At 36.5% G+C, this 24861-nt stretch overlaps 1 protein-coding gene across 13 annotated transcripts in view; it reads left to right on the top strand.

Moving 5' to 3' along the window:
* Positions 1-24861, top strand: part of UTRN (utrophin) — a 533664-nt gene that overhangs the window by 227552 nt on the left and 281251 nt on the right. For all 13 annotated transcript variants that reach the window (XM_021072273.1, XM_021072283.1, XM_021072259.1 and 10 more), the window contains 8 exons: positions 1068-1229; positions 2190-2327; positions 5587-5778; positions 6648-6820; positions 15687-15837; positions 17018-17193; positions 21820-21955; positions 23752-23901. In XM_021072273.1, coding sequence (XP_020927932.1) covers positions 1068-1229; positions 2190-2327; positions 5587-5778; positions 6648-6820; positions 15687-15837; positions 17018-17193; positions 21820-21955; positions 23752-23901 — 1278 coding nt within the window. The remainder of the gene's footprint in view (positions 1-1067; positions 1230-2189; positions 2328-5586; positions 5779-6647; positions 6821-15686; positions 15838-17017; positions 17194-21819; positions 21956-23751; positions 23902-24861) is intronic.

The raw sequence follows: 24861 nt of genomic DNA, 5'->3' as shown, positions 1-24861 counted from the left end.
AATGAAGGAGACATAAAAGATGGAGTGAGAGAAAGTATAAAGAAAAGTATCATTGTCCCCATAAATGATTTCTCAACATTTTGGCATACATGTCTGTACTTACTCATATGTATGTGATATTAAAAATCAACATTTTTATATCATTTTGTATATTCTTCTTTGGCAAGGTATTTAATAGCCATGGAGTATTCAATTATAGGATCTGTTATACTTTTCAATTTTCCACTTTTATTGTGCTTTTATAACTACTGTATTGTTAAAATTCTTTTATGTATCTTTTTTTGCTCACTTAATTCTTTTATGCATTCTTTTTGCTCATTTCTTAATTCTTTTATGCATCTCTTTTTGCTCATTTCTTAATGATCTTAGGATCACTTCTTGGAATTACTTGAAATTATTGTGAAAGCTGTTGTGAAACATACAAATGCTATTAAGTAGATTTTCCAGAGTCCTATTGTAAGTTTATGCCAGTTTATACATTGATAACCAGACTGTGAGAATGCTAGTTTCTGGATGCTCAGCCAACACTACATGTTATTTTCCTGCATTTAGTTTTATTAAAGTTGTTACATTGATTTTAGGTACATATATATAAAGTTTTTCTATAGAGCTATATTGTGTCTGAATGTACTGCTTTGAGAAGGACCTTTTTTTTTTTTTGGAAGTTTGGGTATAGAAATCCATGGGACATTCTACTGGGGAAGGTAAACTGGAAGTCATTCTTTGGGATGTCCCTGTGCTAGGTGGTGGCCTTTCTTCCTCTCTGTGGCCATGGCAGGGATGGCTTCTGAATCATGGCACTGTTTCCTGCTGTGTTCATCTGTGGTCTCAGAATCCTCCTCTCAGCACCCTAGGCAGCCACCATCGTTTGCACACTATTTCACCTCCCTAGCTGGAGTTTGGAGAACATGGGTAATCAGAGAGGCCCAAGTTGGCAAAATTAGTGCTGTGTGAAGGAATGAAGTTAAAGTCAATTCAAATAAATGCTAGTCCCTTTCTTGACACTGACTGATGGTGGAAAAGTCAAGTTAAGAATACCTTCTCAAATAACATCTTTCTTTCCATAGTTGCTGATTGGCCAGGAGCCATTATCATACCAATGTCTGGTCACCACTGAAGCATTTGAAGCTGGTGGGCCCTACTCTGACTTGGAAAAATTAGAACATGACATAGAAAATATGTTAAAAGTTACGGAAAAACGCTTGGAAACCAGTGATGAAGATGAAAAGGTTGGTTCAAGATTTTTATAATCAACAGAAGAAAGGGTGGGGGAAAAACTGTAATTGTAATGTATACATGTAAGGATAACCTGATCCCCTTGCTGTACAGTGGGAAAATAAAAAAAAAGAAAAGAAAAAAAAAAAAAGATTTTTATAATCATGGTCTTCTCATTTTTCTTTTCTGGTAATTATATTTTTAGTTAATGATGTTTACATAAATATCTGCCAAAAATTATAGAACAGATTTAAATATGATTTTTCTGATGAGTGTCAATGTAATATTTGTCACATGACTTACATAATGCTTAAAAAATAGATTTTCTTACTAAAGATGGTGTTGTCTTAGTGCTTTTTATCTTCTGTTAAACTATCATTCTTTTTTTTGGGGGGTGCACCCTCAGCATGTGGAAGTTCCCAGTCCAGGGACCAAACCTCCACCATAGTTGTGACCCAAGCTGCTGCAATGACAATGCCTGATCTTTACCCCACTGCATCACAGAACTCCTAAACTAGCATTCTTTATGAGTTACTTTAACTTCATATACGAAGAATTTTTTTTTTTTTTTTTTTTTTTTTTGTCTTTTTGCCTTTTCTAGGACCGCTCCTGCGGTATATGGAGGTTCTCAGGCTAAGGGTCTAATCAGAGCTGTAGCCACCTCAACTCAGGATCCGAGTCGCGTCTGCGACCTACACCCACAGCTTATGGCAATGCTGGATCCTTAACCCACTGAGCAAGGGCAGGGTTTGAATTGGCAACCTCATGGTTGCTAGTCAGATTCCTTAACCACTGAGCTACAACGAGAACTCCCTGTATGAAGTATTTTGAGTAAAACATAAATTTTGTTTATATCATTCAGGTAAACATAGGGTGACTTATACGTTACTTGGTTGGTTCTCCTACTTGGGAACTCATGGTAAGGGACCCCATACATTTTTCTTTTGAGTAATTTTTATCTTTTAAATGTTTAGATGGATGAAGAGAGAGCCCAGATTGAGGAAGTTCTACAAAGAGGAGAACAAATGTTACATCAGCCGATGGAGGATAATAAAAAAGAGAAGATCCGCTTGCAGTTACTACTTTTGCACACAAGATACAACAAAACCAAGGTATTGTCATGGGCGAGTCTCTGTTCCACATAAATAGCTTTTTCAGCTCTTGCCATTCAGATATGTGATGTTACATTCAAAGACATCTCAAAACAAACCACTTGGAATGGTACCTCCTCCTTTCTAGTGAGTATTGTTAGATGTCTTTATATTTTTGGATGAGGCGATACTCAAAATAGACGCATAAGACAGTGGACATCTGTCTTTTGGATTTCTGATAATATTTTATTTTAAAAATTTTACTATTTATTTATTTATTTTTACAGCTGCACCTGCAGCATACGGAAGTTCCCAGGCTAGGGGATCAAATCAGAACTGCAGCTGAGACCTATACCACAGCCATGGGCAATGCTGGATCTGAGCTGCATCTGTGACCTATGCTGCAGTTTGTGGCAATGCCAGATCCTTAACCCACTGAGCAAGGCCAGGGATGGAACCTGCATCCTCACGGATACTAGTCAGATTCGCTTCTGCTGAGCCACGATGGGAACTCCCAAGAAAATGTTTGTCAAGTGTCATTTAAAATTAATTTTTTAGTACCTGGAATTTGCTGTATGACACGAGCTACATCATGTAATTTGTAAAAATTATCTAATCTTAGTATTATCTTGTAGTACATCTGCATTTTTGTGTTTTAGTTAAGTTCTTTAAAAATGCAATTATTTAGAAGTAAGGGCTGAGTCAGATCTCGAGGACATTTTTTTCCTCCCAGGGCATTTTGATTGATTACTCTCTTGGGGTAAAATCTATTTGGGGAATAATGAAAGTACATTTGAATCTTGAATGGACTTGCTCCTTCTGCAAGAGTATGGAGGCTCAGAAAATCCTAGATTATATGTATATTCTGAATTTAAAAAAGACAGTATTAATGAACATGAGTTTTTCAAAAAAACCTTGAAATTTTCTGACCTCTCTAGGTTGCTCAAAAGACTTGAAGACATGTGACCTTGCAGAATGACTTTTGTGTAATAAAGAAGCAGCCCAGAATTCCTGGCCTTGTAGTGGTTGTTAAAGTAGATAAAAGTGGGATAAAAATGGTTCTCACCAATTGTCCAGCAGAGCAGATTAAAAAAAAAATGTGGTGTATAATGTTTAGTCATGCTAATGAGGAAAGTACTATAAAGTTGGATGTCCTACAAGCACATAGCAAATAACTGGAGACCTGGAGTCCTTTTTGGTCTTGGGAAAACAGTGGCTTTTTGAGCCAGGCACTGGTTGATAGATACAAAGCCAAGTAGGAGAACAGGTTTAAAGCCAAGCAGGAGAAAAGGTCCCAGGCTTTTATTTTACTTCTTCAACATGATTTCTCAACCTGTAAGTACTTTGTTAGTGTCTTTTTCTTTTTCCTTCAAGTTAAGAAAAGGAACAATTGAGCTTCCTTTTGTGATCTGCCAAAAAATCGGGTTATTTAACATTAAAATCTGAAAATGATTTTTATATTTTTCATTAAAAGTATTTCTCATGTTTTTAATTGAAATTGGTTCCTGGGTTAACACATTATTTCAGCATTTTAAAATATTTGCTTAAAATGTATAATTTGCCTTCTTAGACATATAGGTAAATGCCTAGAAATAATATGTGACTAAAATTTAAATGTGTGGTATTAGGGTAATAAAATCAGCATTAGTGTCAAGTATAAACGAGCTTATAGATAACGTCAGCAGATCAGCAGGCTTGCTTCTCACTTGGCTGTCCAGGACTGCCCCTCAGTTGGTGAAAGTCATAGTTTATCAAATATGAGAAGACAAATAAATGCAGATCTCTAGATTCAACACCCTATTTTTCTCTCAGTGTTTTTAGTCTTGGGCATTGGTTTCATTTAGGAGTTGTAATCTTATTCAGAATCACTGAAATTCAATGAACATGTACTTAAGATTTTTTTCACTGTCATCTTTGAGTTTACAGAGGAGTATCATTTTTTACAGGTTCATTATAGGAATATGGTGAAAGTGTTGAGGAAACTGCCTTAACTCATGAGTGGATGCACGTTAGCCATTTGCAAGCAGTAGACAGCAGTTAAGTGGTAGCCATCCAGGAGTAAAGGAGTTGAACTCCTCAGGGACTAGGGGACCTTCTCAGAGAGCACTTTTTAGAAAGCTTTGATTAGAGGATACAGAAAATACTATATGAGGGTAAATAAGTCATCCACCCAGCATAGCATGGTAGGACCTATTGTCTCACGTAGGACATCTGTTTTTTGTAATATTGTCCTCAGAGGTTAAGGTTATTTACTGAACTGCCTGGATATTATTTTAATTGTTACAATTATATGTTTCACTTATTTACTTTTTCACCAAGGAGGCCTAGGAGTATTTAATCTAATTGTGTAATTTAAAAAATTGGTGAAATTGGAGTTCTCATTGTGGCACCTCGGAAACAAGTCTGACTGGCATCCATGAGATTGTGGGTTCATCCCTGGCCTCACTCAGTGGGTTAAGGATCTGCTGTTGCCATGAGCTGTGGTGTAGGTTGCAGATGCGACTCAGATCCATGTTGCTGTGGCTGTGGCGTAGGCTGGCAGCTAAAGCTCTGTTTTGACCTCTAACGTGGGAACTTCCATATGCTGCAAGTAAGGCCCTAAAAAGACAAAAAAACAAACAAAAAAAAACCCTGGTGAAATAATAATGCCATTAAAATTTTTACTTCATACAGAACTTTATGATTTGCAGCATATTCTCGTTTTCTCCAGTAATTTAGGAAAGTAGTTGTTATGTTTTCCTGTTTAAGTCAGTTTAGGTGGCATAAGTCTTAAAGAAAAACATTTTAAGCCTAAGAGCTTATTTAAGCCTTTTAACATCAGACTACAGATGAAACTTAGAGACTGGTAAGGCTTTCTATAGTTATGCAGGGCAAATTTTAAAAAATTAAAATAAGTTTTTCTTTTTAGGACCGCACCCACGGCACATGGAAGTTCCTAGGCCAGGGGTTGAATTAGAGCTGTAGCTGCTGGCCTACGCCACAGCCACAACAACGCAGGATCTGAGCTGAGTCTGCGACCTACACCACAGCTCACGACAACGCCAGATCCTTAATCTACTGAGCGAGGCCAGGGATCGAACCCGTAACCTCATGGTTCCTAGTGGGATTCGTTTCCACCGCGCCTCAATGGGAACTGCAAAACAAGTTTTTTTGGTTACTTTCGTTCATAGTATTGAATTTCTCTACTTTTGTAGTGTTATGCTTTTTTTCTTTTTCCAATTTGCTATTATTCATTGTTGGTATTTTAAAAGACGTGTTATTATTATTAATGTTTTTACAGGCAATCCCTGTTCAACCAAGAACAGGTCAACTTGCTTCTGGAATTATTAGATCATCACCTCCCCCCACAGAGTATCTGGCTGAAATTAACAAAGTTTTACTTTCCATGGATGATGTTGAATTATCACTTAATACCCCAGAGCTAAGCTCTGTTGTCTATGAAGACTTCTCTTTTCAGGAAGATTCTCTGAAGGTAAATACCCAGGCACTGCATTTGAATAGCTGCAATTAATAGAAAAATGAAGCAAGGAATTTGTCATTGTACCTACTTAGATGATCTATAAATTTTTAAATTTGTGTCAAGGAAATAATAATATATGTGAAAAAGAAACTTTTCCTTATTCACCAATGAAACCATAATGTCCAAAGTTTTATTTTTTTAAGAGTAGGATTTTTAAGCTTGCACAGTTATTAATTCTTTGCAACATCAGAGATTTTTTAAAAATCAAACACATGCACAAGCCATATTGCTTTCCTATAAACTTGATTGTCAGTTAATGTAAAATTTATTTATCTTGCCACCTAGAACAACTTAAGATTGGCTAGTGGTTGGGTATGGAATGGCATGTTGATTGTAAGTTAGTCACAGATCTGAAAGTTTTCATTTAATTCACAAAACTCTTTAATATCATCAAGACTCTTTCATATAATTTGATTGCATCTAGGTATCAAGTCCCAATAAAATTGCTGGTAGAGTTGATAGGTTTGTTAGGTCATTTCTGTCCTTTGAATTAGCTTTATTAGATATTTGAAAATATAAATAATTCTAACTTCAAGCACTTCATTACCTTTATAGAATATTAAGGAAGCTTTTTCTATGTCCTTAACAAGTGCCACTTTGAACATTTGTGAGGACTTTTTTCCCTCCATTGGGATATTCCTCACACTTTGGCCAAAACGGGGTGTTATTTTTTTTTTAAGTTGTCCAGTTTTGATGAGGAACAATTATGATGTCTCATTATTTTTAAGTAACTGTTACTCTATATGAATTTTTGGTCTCCTGCGATTCCATTCTTTTATTTCTTTGCTGGATTTTGTTCATGTATGACCATGTATTCGTAGAATATCAAAGACCAACTGGACAGACTTGGAGAGCAGATTGCAGTCATTCATGAGAAACAACCAGATGTTATCCTCGAAGCTTCTGGACCTGAAGCTATTCAGATCCGGGATACACTTACTCAGCTGAATGCAAAATGGGACAGAATCAATAGAATGTACAATGATCGTAAAGGGTATGTGTAAATTCAATTAATATGTAATATTTTCAAAGGCCTATAAGTTCATATGTGTATTAAGATTAACAAGGAATGTTTCACATCCTTGTAATAGGTCCTGTTTAATAAATTGTGATGTGGCTCCTTAAGAGGAGTCAGAACACCTATAGATGATCATTTGCAACATACTATATTAACATCTTCACAAAGGAAGCATTTGTATTTATTTTTATTGTCGTGCAGTTGACTTGCAATATTCATTTCAGGTGCACAAGATAGTGATTCATTATGCACCATACAAAGTAGTTATATTATTATTGACTATATTCCTTGTGCTGTACATTCCATCCCTGTGACATTTATTTTATACTGGTAGTTTGTATTCCTTAACCTTTTCCACTTAAGTTGCCTACCCCGCCCCCGGCAATCACTATTTTGTTCTCTGTATTTGTGAGTCTTTTTCTATTTTATTAGATTTGTTTCTTTTGCTTTTTTAGATTCTACACATAAGTGAAAATTTGTCTTTTCCTGTCTGACCTCTTTCACTTATCATATATCCTCTTGATCTATCCACGTTGTTGCAAATGACAATGTTTCATTCTTGCTGTGGCTAAGTAATATAGTAATATTTATACACACACATATCTCCATTTATCTGTCGATGAACATTTAAGTTGCTTTCATATCTTGGCTATTGTAAATAAAGATGCTGTGAACATGAAGATGAAGATACCTTTTTAAGTTAGTGTCTTCATTTCCTTTAGATACATTCTCAGAAGTGGGATTGCTGAAACATAGGGTAGTTCTGTTTTTAAGTTTTTGAGGATCCTCCAACTGTTCTCCATAATGGTTGTACCAGTTTACACTCTCACTAACAGTACACAAGAGTTCCCTTTTTTCCCCACACCAGCACTTGTCATCATCTCTTGTCTTTTTGATGATCGTCATTCTGACAGGTGTGACGTGATATTGTGATTTTTAACTTGTATTTCCCTAGTGACTAGTGATTTTGAGCATCTTTGCATGTTCCTATTGGCTTTTCATATATATTCTTTGGAGAAATGTCTATTCATGTCCTCTGCCCGTTTTGGATTGTTTAGTTTTTTTGATATTAGACATAAGGGCCCTATATGCCCTCATCAGACATACCATTTGCAGATATCCTCTCCCAGTTAGTATATTGCCCTTTCATGTTGTTAATGGTTTCCTATGCAGTGCAAAAGTTTTTTGGTTTGATGTAGTCCCGTTTATATATTTTTGTTTTTGTTGCCCTTGCCTGAGGAGACATATCCAAAAAATACTGCTAAGACCACTGTCAAAAAGCATACTGCTTATATTTTTTTTTCTAGGAATTTTATGGCTTCAGGTCTTACATTTACATCTTTAATCCACTTTGAGTTTTATTTTTGTATATGATGTGAGAAAATGAGTGTTTCATTTCTTTACATGTAGCCATCCAGTTTTCTTGAAACCAGTTTGTTTAAAAGCCTGATGCTGTATATAGAAAATTCTAGAGTCTCTGCTGATAAATGAATTCAGTAAAGTTGTAAGATATGAAATTAATATATGGAAATCTGTTGTATTTCTGTCAATAATAACAAACTACCAGAAGGAGAACTTTAAGAAAAAAATCTTAAACTATTTATAGTTTCCTCAAAAAGAATAAAATACCTAAGAATAAATCTGAGCAAGGAGGTGAAAGACCTATAGTCTGGAAACTATATCGCATTGATGAAAGAAACTGACAGCAATATAAATAAATGGAAAATATACTGTGCTCATGAATTGGAAGAATCAGTGTTGTTAAAATGTCCATGCTCCCCATAGCAATCCACAGATTCAATGCAGTTCCTATCAAAACACTCATGGTATTTTTCACAGAACTAGAACAAAGAATCCTAACATTTGTTTGGAACCAAAAAAAGACCCTGATTAGCCAAAGCAATCTTGTGAAAGAAGAACAAAGCCGGAGGTGTCATGGCCCCTGACTTCAAACTATACTACAAAGCTATAGTAATCAATACAGTATGGTACTGGCAGGGAACGACACTTAGGTCAATAGTATGAAATAGCCCTGAAACAAGCCCACACACATACAGACAATTAATTTATAACAAAGGAGGCAAGACTATACAATGGAGAAAAGGAGCCACCTTTAATTTTTAATATCTGAATAGTGTCCATTTTCTTTTAAAACTCTTGAAAAGAATTTTCAGTAATGTTCACTTTCTGCACATAGTTGTTGATGAATGTGAATGAAGAACAGAGACAGCTTGAGATAATCAGAATCCATATATTACCTAAATCCCGTTTAAAAAAAAATAAGCTTTTCTGTTTAATAGGTTGTTTTTGAGCATCCTCCTTTCTAGTTTTTAATGGGGTAAAAGCAGAAAACTGGTAAGATATTTGCTGGTAGCTGAGTATGAATGGAAAAGTAAGTAAGGTGTCCAATAGTCTGATGTAAAGTACCATGTTAGAGTAAAGTTAACATGGAAAAATATACCAGAAAACTTGAGAGAGGTACGCACAAATAGGCATCATGCTCTTCAACTTCTTTTTTTGTGTTAGCTTACATATTTCTCACAATTATACAATCCTTGCAAAGGTAACTTTTAATGGCTTTTTGGTATATTTCTTTCTATTGATTTCTAAAGTCATCTCTGTACATTTAGAAACTATCATCTTATATACATCTTTATGCATACTTCTGCCTTTAATTAGACTTCATTATTAGATGAAGACTAATTTGTTAAAAAATAATATTTAAAAGGTTTTTTTTTGGAGTTCCTGTTGTGGCTCAGTGGTTAATGAACCCGACTAGTATCCATGAGGACACGGGTTTGATCCCTGGCCTCACTCAGTGGGCTGAGGATACAGTGTTGCTGTGAACTGTGGTGCAGGTCCCAGACTCAGCTCGCATTCTGTGTTGTTGTGGCTGTGGTGTAGGTCGGCAGCTGTAGCTCTAATTCAACCCCTAGCCTGGGAACCTCCATATGCCATGGAGAGGCCCTAAAAAAGACCAAAAAAAAAAAAAAAAAAAAAGTTTTTGGTTTTTTTTTCCAATTTTTATTTTGTGGCTGTGCCTGTGGAATGTGGAAGTTCCTGGGCTAGAGTTCAAACCCACACCACAGCAGTGACAATGCCAGCTCATTAACCCACTGAATCACCAGGGAATTCCAAAAAAAAAATTAATAACATTTTAAGGCTCTAGATTGCATCATGGAATTGGTTGGAATATCTCTTACAACAGTATATGTGAAGGTGTCCTTCACACTGAACCCTTATTAACGTGGACAGATTTTTCTTTTTTTTTAGATCTTTGCCAATTGTGTAGTGATGGATTGTACCTCAATATGATTTTAGTTTCTTTGATTATCAGTGAAATTTCAATATTTTTACATGTGTTTATTGGCACCGGTGTTATTTCTTCTGTTAATTATCACAGTGTTACCGTTTACTAATTGATTTGCAAAAGCTTTTTTCTACATGAAGGATATTAACCATTCATGTTTTTTGTTCATTGCTTGATTATTATATTCATGGCTTTCATGTGCTGTTTAATTTTCTTAATGGTGTTTTTTGACCTATAGTAGTTTTAATTTTATATGTCTTAGAAGTCTTTTCCTTTCTGATTTCATTTTGCTTATATGTGTTTAAATTACCTTTTCATTGTGAGATTAATTAAATATTTATATATATCTTAACAATCTTGTTTAATTTAAAATTTTTATTTAATGACTAAACCATCTGAATTTTATTTTGAATGCATTTTTTAAGGGTCCAAGTTCAGTAAAGAGTAGCAAGAATAGGGTCTGTGCACCCCCACTTTTTAAACACTTCCCAGCTAATATTTTTTTGTGCATCCTGAATTAAGAGATACCAATTTGTTCTGTTTTGCTTTATTTTTCTTAAATGAAAACCCATTTTTTTTTCTGTATTTCCTGCCAAATAATTTAACTCTACCTTATTCTGGTGATACTTTATCATGAATTTAAAAGCATTTCGACTTCAATTTGTTTAATTTTGCTGATTCTGCCTTATCACACCATCAGTTTTAGTTTAATACCATAACATTTTCATTTTTACTTTTTGTTATTTTAGGGCTGCACCCACCCCATGTGGAAGTTCCCAGGCTAGGGGTCGAATCAGAGCTGTAGCCACCAGCCTACCCCACAGCCACAGCAATGCCACATCTACGACCTATACCACAGCTCATGGCAACACCAAATCCTTAACCCACTGAGTGAAGCCAGGGATCGAACCCACATCCTCATAGATCATAGTCAGGTTCGTTAACCACTGAACCATGAAGGGAACTCCACATTTTCATTTTTAAAGCATTATAAAATTTTCATCCAGTACAGTATTTGTTTCTAATTATTCTAACATTACAATTCATGTTCTTTTTCTACATTTTTCTTCCAGTAAAATTTTAGTCAGTTGAATAAGTTTGTGAAAAAATGATTAATTTAAAATGTGGTCTTCTTACTCCTTTGGGTCCTTTTCTGTGCCCTCAGTCACATTTTCGAGATTTGTCTACGTCTTTCTCCTCAAGACTATTGCTTGGTAGTTTTGTGCTTTTCTTGTTGTTTGTTATTGTAGAGTTGGTGTATGGTAGCTTTCTTTGGCATCTTCTGCACCGTGTGTGTTTGTGCCTGTGTTTGGCTACAAAATTGATTTTCTTGGCCTTTCTTAGTATACTGACACACCATTTGTATATAATGATAATTTTCTTCTTTTTTTTTTCAATTATCCTGTTTGCATATATGCATCTGGCTAATGTTTCAGAACTTCAAGAACACTGTGATTTAGTAATGTTGATCATAGACATTCATGCTCTTTTCTTGATTATAAAAGTCTTACCTTTTAGAAAACTGTTTATTCCATACTATTTGAAAACATTTTTTGAGCACAGATCTATATTCTCTTATGTTAGAAAAGTCTTCTCTATCGCATTTCTATTTTATTATTTTCTTTGCTATGTTTACTAGATTTCATTTACTAGAAGGTTGTCTCTCTTGTTTAGCCCAGCACTTGGATGCATTAATTATGTTCTTCTTATTCCTAATTTTTGCTTTGGTTTTTTTCTCTCAGCCATGGGAACCTATCCTAAAATGTTTATTTTTTTCCCCCATTCCTATATATCCACTTTTACAAGCAATACATGAGAACTCCTTTCTATTCTGTTCTTTTTATAAAACATCAAGGCTATAGCAAATATCTGGTGCTTTCATGGTCCCAGTTATTGGTCCTAATCACACCTGGGTGACTACCAAGTCCATTTGTCTACATTAGATATTAGTGCTGTTTTGCCCACAAAATTTTTCAAGCATTGTTGGCCTGTGGTAAAAGTAAGATAAATACCATGAAAACAAACACGTCATCTTCCTTTGAGAATTCCCTTATGTCTCCTTTGCAGTGCTTCACAGCGTTAGCTTTCATATTTTTCCAAGTTAGTAATTTTATTTAATTTTAATTTTAATTTTTAGGGCTGAACTCATGACATATGGAGGTTCCCAGGCTAGGGGTCCAATTGGAGTTACAGCTACTGGTCTACGCCACAGCCACAGCAACGCCAGATACTGAGCAGTGTCTGTGACTTACACCACAGCTCACGGGCAACACCGGATCCTTAACCCACTGAGTTAGGCCAGGGATCGAACCCTTATTCTCATGGATGCTAGGGGGATTTGTTTCTGCTGCATGCCGACGGGAACTCTCCCAAGTCAGTAATTTTAGAACCATCTTTGACAAACAGTGGGTCTCCCTTTTACCTGAAAGACATTCCCTTTCTTTAAGCCAGTTATTTTTTCCTTCTCATCTTGGTTCCTTGGGTCTTTGTGTATCTTCTTTCCTAAGAATGTCTTCTCAGATATTTATCCTTTTTTGTTGTTGTTGTTCTTTTTAAAAATAGTGTTCTCCAGTTGACCTAATTTCTAATGCCTTGTACATGTTGCTCAAGAAAAAATTTCTTCACTCATGTCGCATAAACTTGATTAAAATTTCTTTTGCTTTCTTTACCTTCCCAGCCTTCTGATTCTTACTCAGCATTCCATCTTTTAACAGGAATAGTTTTCCTTAATTTAATTATTGCTTTCCCATCATTTAGAAAGTGTTTGCAACTCAATTTCATCATAAAAGATTTCGCCTATCCACCTGCCTATATTTCCCTATATGTTTATATCAATGCCTGATCCACTGGATAAATATGTATTGAATGCCAAGTAATGCAAGACATATGCAGCCAACATGTAAGCAGTTGTTACAAGGATTATAAGGCATATATAGTAAATAGATACTGTCTCTTTCTCAGGGTCCAAAGGTATAGTGGAAAAAAGTAGATAGGCCCTTATTGATCAGTGTGTAGTGCTCTAGTGAGGATAATACGGGAGGCCATGTTAAGGGACCTGAGGGATGGAGGTGGCTTCTTAGAGACTGTGAAGTTAGCCAGGTGAAGGAATAGAGGGAATGCAACATTGTATTCGGTCACAGATAAGAGAAAGGGCAGTGCTTTTGGGGAAATGGAAATAGTCCTGTAGAGCTGGAACGCCTAAAAGAGGTGAAACCAGAAAGGTCTAAAGAGCCTGTATCAGAAGGACCCTGTGTGTCATATTGATTCATTTGTAGTTTACCCTGAGAACAATAGGGAGCCATTGCCAAGGGAATGAGCTTGCTGGTTGGGGAATGGATTGGCAGAGAACAAGACTGAGAGCTCGGAAACCCACGTTGATTAGGAAAGTGGCTATGGAAATGGAGACAGGGAGGGAAATTTGAGAATTAAATAGTTGAATCCATAAAATGTAGTGACTGATGGGATATTGGAATAAAGAAGAGGAAGGGGTGAGAAGTGAGGCCCCCGAGCTTTGGCTTGACCACTGAGGTAGGGGAGAGGACCATTGTCAGAGATAGGAAACACACTTGGCGTTGTGCGTTTGGGAGGGAAGATAGCAAGTTGGAATACTAGACATAGCAAACTTACATGTTTCTCGTTCAAATCCAAACCAAGAATGGGGTAAGACTTAGGCCTTGAGTCCTTTGGGCTCTCTGAAAGTCCGTAGCCCTTCACAATTCCCTGCTGCCTCCCATACAAGCTGGCTGGTTAGAGACGGGCTGATGGCTTTTTGAATCCTATCTGAACATGGATCTCTCTCCTTATCTCCCTCTCTCTCTTCACAAAATCCATAGCTATGCTGACTAGACTTATTTGAAATTATGGTCTCTTATGATGATAATGATCTTTCCTAAGTTTAACATTTATATTCTCAAAGTCTTTAGATCTTTGGAGTAGCCTTTCTAGCAACATTTTCTATCTCATCACTGTACCATCTCAAAAGTTGGAATTTGTGTTTGCTACTTAATTGTTGTGCGTTTTTACAAATGATAATGAAGATTGCCTTAATATCCTCTCATAGGGTTTTGTTTGAAGTACTCTTATTGTGATTAAGTCCAAAGAATGTTGTTTCCCTGTGGGCACTCAACAAATATTAACTGAATATTCAAAATGATTTGCATGGAAGAAGGAAACATAAACATTATTTAGGAGTTAGTGGTGTCAGGGGCCATTATTTTAAAAAAATGATACTACCTTTTTATAATACAAACATTTGGTAGTATTAATATTTCAGAAGTCTCTTCTGTCTCCTAGTGCCACTAATCTAAACAAAAGGCAGAGGGAAATTCTTTAGGATTTCAATCCAAAAAAACTTCTCTTTTTTATGCTTATATTTATGTGTTTCGAATATGATGAGCACTGGAGTTTGACTTTATCTCATTTCTAAAGGAGTTAGGTGTGAATGGAGGTCTCAGTGGCTTTGTCTCATTGCCTGACCTGAGCTTTGCAGGCACTCCCATACTGTGCTGCGTTCAGATAAATGAGACACGTGGGATTAGTCATTGCATAGAGTATGTTAGTCTACTAAGGTAGCCGTAATAAGATACCACACACAAGGTGACTTAAACAACAAGTTCTTACACTTCTGAAGGCTGGAAGTCCAAAATCAAGGTATCTGCAGAGTTAGTTTCTGGTGAGGCATCTCTTACTGGCTTTCCGATGGCCACCTTTTTTGCTGTGTCCTTACATGGCCTTTCCTCTGTGCTCTTGCACAAAGAGAGAGAGAGAGATGGAGAAAGAGAGACAGAGAGACAGAAAGAGACTGAGAAAGACCGAGAAACGGAAAGAGAAACATACAGGACGATGTCTCTGGATGTCTCTTCCTCTTATTAGGACAATAGTCCTATGGGATTAGTGACCCATATGACCTCTTTGAACCATAATTAGCCCCCTGAATGCCCTGTCTTTAAAAATAGTCAACATATGAATGTTGGAGTATACAATTCCCTCCATAACACAGAAATGAGGGACTGTAAGGAAATTTTGAAGTGTTTTGGACTTGGGGGTTTTGTTCTAGCTGGGCACTAAGTGTTTTGGAAGTAGAGCACCCTATTTTTTTTTCCTAAGAGAATAGAGTAATTAATCATATTTTATATTTCATGGTATTGGAAAAGTTAAGTGTTTATAGTTGCGTAGTTTAACATGCCTGCAGCTAATCTATCTTGATTTTTCCAAGCCAGAGAAGGCTGTCTTTTCAGTTGAAAAGCTGCTTATAGTGTGTGTGTGTGTGTGTGTGTGTGTGTGTGTGTGTGCATGCGTGTGAGGAGAGGGGTGGTGTGTGCAGATTGCTTTCCTCTTGGTATGGTGTGTGTTTCTCTAAGAGGAATCATTAACTGGAAGCCACTACGAAAACTGGTCTGTAGAGCAGTGAGCCGTGAATTCACTCATTTTGAGGCTTTCAGTTTAAGTATTTGGATTTCCTTTTTAGAAAATGGCTTCTAGACATCCCGGAAAGTTTGGAAACCTATTTTATTTTTGTTTGTTGTCCTCTAGTTATTTCGATAGGGCTGTGGAAGAATGGAGACAGTTCCATTGTGATCTTAATGACCTCACACAGTGGATAACGGAAGCCGAAGAATTACTGGCTGACACTTTCGCTCCAGATGGTGGCCTGGACTTAGAGAAAGCTAGGGTACATCAGCAGGTGAGTACTTTCTGTCAGAGGATGGGGAGGTGCTAAAAAGGTGGCACATTTATTTAGTAGGTACCATTTAAGACAGATTTCTCAAGGAGAGGCTGAATATGTGAATTTTCAGGAATATATAATCAATCTGTAATTTTTGTTTCAGTTCTAGTTTCTAGTTTTAACAGTTTAAGAAAAAAATGGATATTTGAATTTTTAATTAAGATTTTAAAGAAATCTAAACAAAAAATACTCTTTAGTGGCAAATGTGAAAAACAATTTCATTTTTTAAATTTTATATTAAGAATAGCACTTGTAAAATTTTGTACCCAAGACTCTGTCAAGGACGGAAAGATATCTGCATACCTTACCTCTGTTTTCTAGGCATGTAGGTACCTTATTTTTCTTTGTATCATTGATCATTATCATGAAAGTAAATTATTCCTGAGTTATATCAAGGCAGCTGCTCATGTAAGTCTAATTCAGTCTTGGGAAAATATAACACAATAGCTAAATCAGTTCTGCTGATAATCATAGGTCTTTAAAAATAATGGTTGAAAGCAAGCAAAATTTCAGCTTACCGTTGTTAAAAATATTTTCTCTTTTTTTGAGTTTTTAAAATATATTTTATGTAGAAACTTTATGAGGAGTTAGAGAATGTTTTATTTTTTCTCATAAATATGTTAATGCATTTTTCTTATTTTTAGAGTTACAGAAAAGTGCTTAAATTTGGTTTTAAGATATCCTTTCTTAATCCGTTGCTTAAAAACTTACAGACCACTGAAGCAATGTCTCAATAAAATGCCCATCGAAGTTTACTTATATGTGATAGGACATCATGACATATGGGGGAATAGGGTTTTTAAAAGTGTTTTAAAGAGGCGCTTTCAAGTTCGAGTTTAGAAGATAGACAGTTCTCTTTAATCAAACATGATTGATGCTTATCCCTCCATGTAAACAACTGTTATTTATGTTATTAACCTGTCCTCTTTCACTGAATTTTGCCACTGTAACACATTTTAATGTGTTCATTGAAATGTCATTAAAGTGTTAAAAATGCCTTTTTCATGTACACATAACATCCTTCCAGGGCTTTGTTTCCCCAACACTTAAATCGATGCCGCACTAGGGTACCTGGGTGGACTCATAGCTGCAGAAGAGTTTGAGGTAGGGGGTCCTCTTGACTTTGTCTCTGTCACAGGAACTGGAAGAGGGGATCAGCAGCCACCAGCCTAGTTTTGCGGCGCTAAACAGAACTGGGGACGGGATTGTACAGAAGCTCTCCCCCACTGATGGAAGCTTCCTGAAGGACAAGCTGGCAGGTTTAAATCAACGCTGGGGTGCGATCACTGCACAAGTGAAGGATCGGCGGCCAAGGTGACTTAGCCGGGGTAACTCGAGGGCACCGGGTGGAGGTGGGGGTGGGTGTTTGGGCAGAGCCTCCAAGTTCTTTCATCTTCCGGTATTCCAGTAGGTGTTTGGTTGACATTAAGACCCCCACTGGCCATGTTCTATGTTTTTAAAACCCTGTCTCGGAGTTCCCGTCGTGGCACAGTGGTTTACGAATCTGACTAGGAACCATGAGGTTGCAGGTTCGATCCCTGGCCTTGCTCAGTGGGTTAAGGATCTGGCATTGTCGTGAGCTGTGGTGTAGGTTTCAGCCGAGGCTCAGATCTGGTGTTGCTGTGGCCCTGCTGTAGGCCAGCGGCTACAGCTCCAAATGGACCCCTAGCCTGGCAACCTCCATGTGTCACGGGTGCGGCCCTAGAAAAAAGCAAAAAGACAAAAAAAATAATAATAATAATAATTAAAAAATAATAATAAAAAAATAAAACCTTGTCTCATTCTGGGTTTTTAGGCTATCTGTAGTCTTACTTTTCTACTCAGATACCTTACATGCCCAAACCACCTTTATTCCTCTTCTTTCTGTTTATTATGATATGGCAACTAAGTGGCAGGACTTGAACTAGGTGAAGGAACTCTCTGAACTCCTGCCTGAAGATCTGGATTTGGGGTCACGCATCTCCCTCCCTCGTCGCCCACCTGGGCCTTGGGGGTCTTCATAAGTAATGCCTCTCATTGGATAGTTCTTGGGGCCTATATCTTTATCTGTCAGTGCTGTGTGCATAGTTCATTTCCTCATCTGTGTGACCTAATAAATATAGTGCATTATTGTGAGCTTTTATGTCAGATTGTGTTACAATGCCCCCCTTTTATTAGGGTGTCTTCTGGTTGCAAACACATTTGATTACGAGTGAATATAATCAATTACACATTATTTTATATATTACTTTAAGATTATTTGAAGTTACGTTTTGAGACAATCAGGATTTAATGGATAATTCCTACTTTGCTTAATACATTTCATCTCGTTACTGACCTTTTTTGGGGGGGTTGATAGTTTGGGGTTAAAACGACTCAGATAACTTTTTTCTGCTAGTTTTAATTAGGTAGATGGTGTGTTATTTTAGTGATAAGCTATTGTTATGTTAAAGGCCAGTCTAATGTTTTATCAAGTTCAGTATTGTCGTACAACAGAAAATATTGAACTTTGAATATTTGGTGAATGGCTGCTTTTCATAAAATAACATCATCTGTTATTGTGTGTGTTTTGGTAAGAGGCAAATCAGAGTTTATGTGTCTTGGCTGAGAGGTTGCCATGTGACCAGAAATAGTGTTTGGGACCTTACCCACAGGGACTCCTTTAATCCTCGTGACCCACCCTCTGAGGGGGCTGTTTCAACCCATTGCACTGCTTTGGAAACTGAGGCTTACTGAGGAGAGGTTTAGTAACTTGTCCAGAGCCTCATAGAAAGTTAGTGATGGTGCCCACTTACACACTTACACGGTACCTCTAAAGCTTGGGAAGATCTCAGAGCTTACTGGCCATGTTTCCTCCTCTGTAAAGACGAATAGGGATATCTTCTCAGGATTGTCATGAGGATTAAATGAGGCAGTATTTGTAAGAACCATGTGCCCTGGCTATTCGTGGAAAATAAACACTCAGAATATCTAGTTCCATAATAGTAAGTCAACTTGTAAACTTACTCTCCCAGCATAGTATTGCTGAATTTTGCCAATGATTGACTAAATGATTCTATCCATGTTTATTAAGCCTTGCGTTTTAGCACAGGGAGTACAAATATGACTTAGGAACTTGAGAGATGAAGAAAATGCTTAAAGGAAAAAAACCATCTGCTGTGACTAAAGGACACATAGAAGACAGAGTGTTGTCATAGAGGTAGGGGTGAAGGGCTGTGGGATTTAGGCATTGCCAGAGAGGGCTCTTGAAGCTAGATTTATGCAATTTCCTATACACGCCACTTTGGGACAGCCTTGTAGGGAAAAGGCACAGAACAGGCAAGGTGGAAGGGATGAAATAGTATGGCCAGGTAAGAAATCTGTGAAGGTTAGATGGTGAGGAGGTTTCAGGGCAACAGGGGCAGAATTGGAAGCTGAGGTCCCATAGGATTTTATGTGCCATGCTAATGAGTGGGCAGGGAGAGCCCTTCTAGCTTAAAAATGACCTATTTCCCGGGTCTTTTTTAAGAAAAAAGATGTACCTGCTGGCAGGGTACTAGCAATAGCTTCAGCAAGTCCCCTAAAGATTTTCAAATGGATCTCTGTGGAATGTGGTAATTATTGCTTCTGGAACTAAGAGGTGAAGCAAATACATAGTTTACTCATAGTTTTTGGAAAAGAATAATAAATCTCTTCTGCAGCACCATGTTTTAATGAAAAACAATATTTGCTTTCATAAGTTCATGTTACTTGAGATTGTAACTTATCTTAAATTGAACTCACTTAGCAATTTTATGGGCTTATTATGTGTACTGTTACCAGTCATTGAGAAATAGCACACAGCTCAATTTATTTTTGTAGTGAGTGCCTGTCATTAAATATTTGCACAGTTCAGCAACTTACGATGTGATTCCTTAATGAGCAATTGTTAGCTACTGTTTGAGCATGAATTTATAACTTGTTTTTACTTCGTGGTAACATTTAAAGTGTAGATTATATTTAGTTAGCTTGCAGATGAAAATTTTGTGTGACTCAAGTATGACATTGAAATTTACTTGATAATGTTAGTTTTCTTCATAGATATATTTTCAAAATACTAAATTAGTCATGATTATGAGACATTGTAAATTTAAGTTACAACTTTTTTTTTTTTTGGAACACAAGGTCCAAAATAGTATTTTAGTTGTTTCCAAAGTTGTTATATAAATACATTCTGATACAGAGGGTAAATTACCTGTCTTGGTGTTGGTAGTCTAAACAATTAGCACTATTATTATTACTTTTTTTAATCTTTTTTTTTTTTTTTTTTTTTTGGTCTTTTTAGGTCCACATCCATGACATATGAAGGTTCCCGGGCAAGGGGTCAAATGAGAGCTGTAGCCGCTGGCCTATGCACAGCCACAGCAGTGTGGGATCTGAGCTGCATCTGCGACCTATACCACAGCTCATGGCAACACCAGATCCTTAACCCACTGAGTGAGGCCAGGGATCGAACCTTCATCCTCATGGATGCTAGTCAGATTCATTTCTGCTGAGCCATGATGGGAACTCCTAGTTTTTAAATCTTGAAGCAGTGTTTTCCTAATGGATACTTAAAAATGAACACTTGTGATTTTTGTAGTGATTTTCATTAGTTTTTTTTTTTTTTTTTTAATGGCTGCACCTGTGGCATATGGACATTCTGGGCCAGGGGTCAAATTGGAGCTACAGATGGGGCTTACGCCATAGCCATGGCAACACTGGATCCAAGCTGCATCTGTATTCTAAGCCCCAGCTTGTGGAAGTGCTGGATCCTTAATCCACTGAGCGAGGCCAGAGATCAAACCCACATCCTCATGGAGACAACATTGGGTCCTTAACCCACTGAGCCACAGAGGGAACTCCAGTTTTTTTAAACATTAAAATACTCTCCTTCAGGTATCACTGACTCTCTTTTAAATATATAAGATTTATTTAGCATTTTATTCTGTATACATTGCATCATTATGCTAGACATTTTTGTAATTAAAAAGAGTCATAATCATAAAAAAATGCAAATTCTTGTTAGGGATGACATAATGTAATTCATTAAAAAACTGCCTTCTATTTTTAAACCAGTAGCTAATAGCAGCAGCTATAAAAATGATACCACCACGAAGCTCTAAATAGCTTTCAAACCCTTTCTTAAAAACACATAATCTTGTTTGTCATTTGAGTTCTAATCATATTCTCATCTTCTGACAGATGGTTTATACACTTATAAGTGTTATTCTTGTAACATTAAAAAGATGTAATTAAGGCAGTTCCTTTTTTTATATTTATATGAACACTTGTTTCCTTATATCCTTTAGAACTTTGGCTTTGCTTTTTCTAGATTTTTCTTTTTTTTTGGTAACTTGTTGCTATATTCAACTAACACTTAAATGAACTAATCAAATTTCTTTTTCCTTATCTTTCCTAATATTTGTAAAATTTTCTCACTTTTTTTGTATCTTGCCTTGTTCTTATTTTTCCTTTCTTGTGAATAAAGTAGAGTAATAGTAGCCACCTCATGTGAATGAGATGTCGTGTAATGATACCTTTCTTTCTCTATGGAGTACTCAGAAGGGAATTATGTGTTTTTTCCTTGTTAATTTAGATAAAGACATTTTTCATGTTTTATTTTTAAAACCTCCATTATGTTGTACAATGGTATCTAGCTTAAAAAAAGTCCTTTGTATTAAATTCCTATACAGGTTTTCATGATGAGAGCATATTACATTCTTTTGTTTCAATGTTTTTTAATTTAAGGAGGGAAGAAATCTTATTCTTTATATTCTCAAATAGTCTTTGGTATTGCAAAATGTATATATTACTGTTAAAACTTATTTAGAATATATATTAAAATAATTATTAGAAAAGTTTTCGCAGGGCCTATTTAGTCATGGTAGCCAGTGCAAATATATAATGTTCTAGTTAATTAGATAATTTTTCTCAATATTTTTCAATACTGTATGTTCTTAGGTTAAAAGGAGAGAGTAAGCAGATGATGGAATATAGAAAAAGACTAGATGAGATTATCTGTTGGTTAACAAAGGCTGAGAATGCTGTGCAAAGGAGATCAACCCCTGAGCTGGAAGAAAATCTGCAAGAATTAACAGTAAGTGGCTTATTTGTCTCTGTATTTGCCAATGCTTCTTGATGCATGAACATTTACACTAAAAATAAGAGACTACATGACTGAAGAAGGAAAGGGGAAGAAACATTGTGCTTTGTGGTAAATTCATGATCTTTAAAGAGGAATATCTTTTTTTAAATTTTAAATAGCAGCTATCATTTTGTTCTTGCAGAGGTAAGGCTTTACTGACATGAAAGTGATGTCATGTGGTCTCAGTGTTGGGCCAGAGGTTATAGAACATTTTAAACAGACATCATCATTTTAGAATACAATAGCTATGAAGTATAGTTTTTTTCTTTTGAATTTAGAAGATAATTACTGATTACTGTCTAATAATTGAGTCTTACAAGATAACTCAAAGTGACTTGAGAGTGACACATCGCAGCTTACCATGTATGGACTTAGCGTTGTATTAATCACATTTTCTCTGTTGATCCGCAACCAACAAGAATTGTTGGGAGTTCTCATTGTGGCTCAGCAAAAATGAACCCAACTGGTATCCATGAGGACGAGGGTTTAATCCCTGGCCTTGCTCAATGGGTTAAGGATTTGGTGTTGCTGTGAGCTGTGGTGCAGGTCACAGATGCAGCTCGGATATAGGCATTGCTGTGGCTGTGGTGTAGCCCAGCTCCTATTTGACCCCTAGTGTAGGATCTTTCACATGCCATGGGTGTGGCTCTAAAAAGACGGAAAATAAAAAAAAAGGAATTGTTTATAGGTATACAACATATAGACATACGGATGTATAGATATGTTAATATTCCCAAATATCCATACGCTTTTATATCCACAGATTTTGTATTTTTTGAATCAAGAATTTAAATATTTGTTGCAGAACAATAAGCATAATGTGCTCATGTTTTTCTTAAACAAACAAAAAAAATTGTGTGTGAGTGTGAACACGTGTATGTGCCTCAGAGTATGCCGAAAAGGATGCTCACTAATCTGATAAGGGAGTTTATCTAAAGAAATATGACTGAGGTATCTTGGGAAAGAAACTTTTAATATTGATGAAAAAATACGTGGCAAACAGTTATCAAGTTTCCTTTTCAAAATGTGACAAATATCTAGCAAACTTGTTCCTGATTTATCTAAAAATGTCAATAGTTTCCCTGGAATATGCCTTGTGTAAACAGTTTGGGGCAGTCCCAAGGGGTGGGACAGTGCATTAGGGTAGGTGAAGATAATGTAGAGATGCATGCATAACATGCTCCTGTTGTTTCTGGGCATTGTTTGCCTTTCATTAGATGAGACATCATTTTTATTGTTTAAGAACAGAATGTTAAATTGTCAAAGTAAATAGGATATAATATGACCCTGTTAAGAGGCAGGGTTGGGGGAAGGAGCGCCTGTACACCCAACTGCACCCTGAAGGGGGGGTTCATTCGCAGATTAGTTATAGTTTGTTAACCTAAGTTCAGGCTTCTGTTTTCTGTTTTCATTTTTAATTCAAAGTTTATTTTGCCCACACAGGTCAAAGTATATTTATTCCTCAGAATATAAGTTCAGGCTGTTTATAATTTATTTTCCACTTAAGAAATTAAAGGTCCATGGAGTTCCCTGGTGAGGGTTAAGGATCCAGCATTGTCACTGCTGTGGCACGAGTTAGATCCCTGGCCTGGGAACTTCTGCATGCTGTGGGTATGGCCAAAAAAAAAAAAACAGGGAAGAAAGGTCCACATTTATAGGAATATTTCCCAAAGAGATTTCTAATGCAGTTCTTGATCTTTCCCCAGTATGACAGCCTTTTGACCATACCTCTCTTCCGACTCCTTTAGGACTTAACCCAGGAGATGGATGTACAAGCTGAAAAACTCAAATGGCTGAATAGAACTGAATTGGAAGTACTTTCAGATAAAAGTCTGAATTTACATGAAAGAGAAAAAATTTCAGAAAGCTTAAGAACTATAAATGCAACGTGGAATAAGGTGTGTGTTAAGAATTACCATGACATCTTTCTCCTGTTTATGGATTTTGTTGTCAAAGAAATGGGATCGTGTCATTGTTTTACTTTTAAATATACCCAAATATGGCACATTTTACTTATGCTTACTGGTATTGACAATTTTGTTTTTCATCTGTCATGGATGGAAGCAGATGTTCTCAAAGAATAATTTTTATTTTATGTGGAATCTTTTTGGCCTACGGTATTTATACATTACATACTACATTAAATAATTAGAATTGGCAATAAAATGCCAATAATTATACTCTGAAAATGAAGGCATTAAAATAACTTTGTGATATTGCACCTGACTTCTCACATATGTAGATCTATTTTTAATGCTTTTATTCATTTAACATGTATTTACTAGATTCCAGGTGGATTGTAATGGTATGTGGCTACAAATATGACTAAGATGGGGTCCTTTCTTTCGTACCGTTACTTTATTCGCAATTGAAATAGAGGTAGATAAAGTAGTAGATGCCTATTTATTTGGGCTTGGGTCCATACCATAAGAGAGCATGAGGTCTGTCTAGGGTACTGAATGGATATGTCTCTGCACTGGTTTGGATGGACCCCACATCAGTCATTTTCCTCCCTCTCCATCCTTTTAAAATGATAGCAGTCATCCTATATCTCATGATGCCGGTGCCTTATTGATCTAGCCTCTCTCCAGAGAATTACTGCCTTGATAAATCACTGTTGCCTGTGACTCACGCATCTGTATCTCTGGCCTGGACTCCTCTCCATATTCTAACTTGCATCACAGCTGCCTGCTCAGCTTCTCCACTTTCCTGTCTAATAAGCGTGTCCAACTAATGAGCATAATCTAATAGGCTTCCCATCTCCACCTCCTCCTCAGCCTTAGGGTATTTCTCCCACCTCAGAAACTGGTAATTACATCCTTAATGTTATGATAAAAACCCTGGACTCAGTCTTATGG

Source organism: Sus scrofa, chromosome 1 (assembly GCF_000003025.6).
Source record: "Sus scrofa isolate TJ Tabasco breed Duroc chromosome 1, Sscrofa11.1, whole genome shotgun sequence".
NCBI classification, from domain to species: domain Eukaryota; kingdom Metazoa; phylum Chordata; class Mammalia; order Artiodactyla; family Suidae; genus Sus; species Sus scrofa.
Note: the sequence above shows the minus strand (reverse complement) of the source record. Positions and strands in the feature narration are given on the sequence as shown.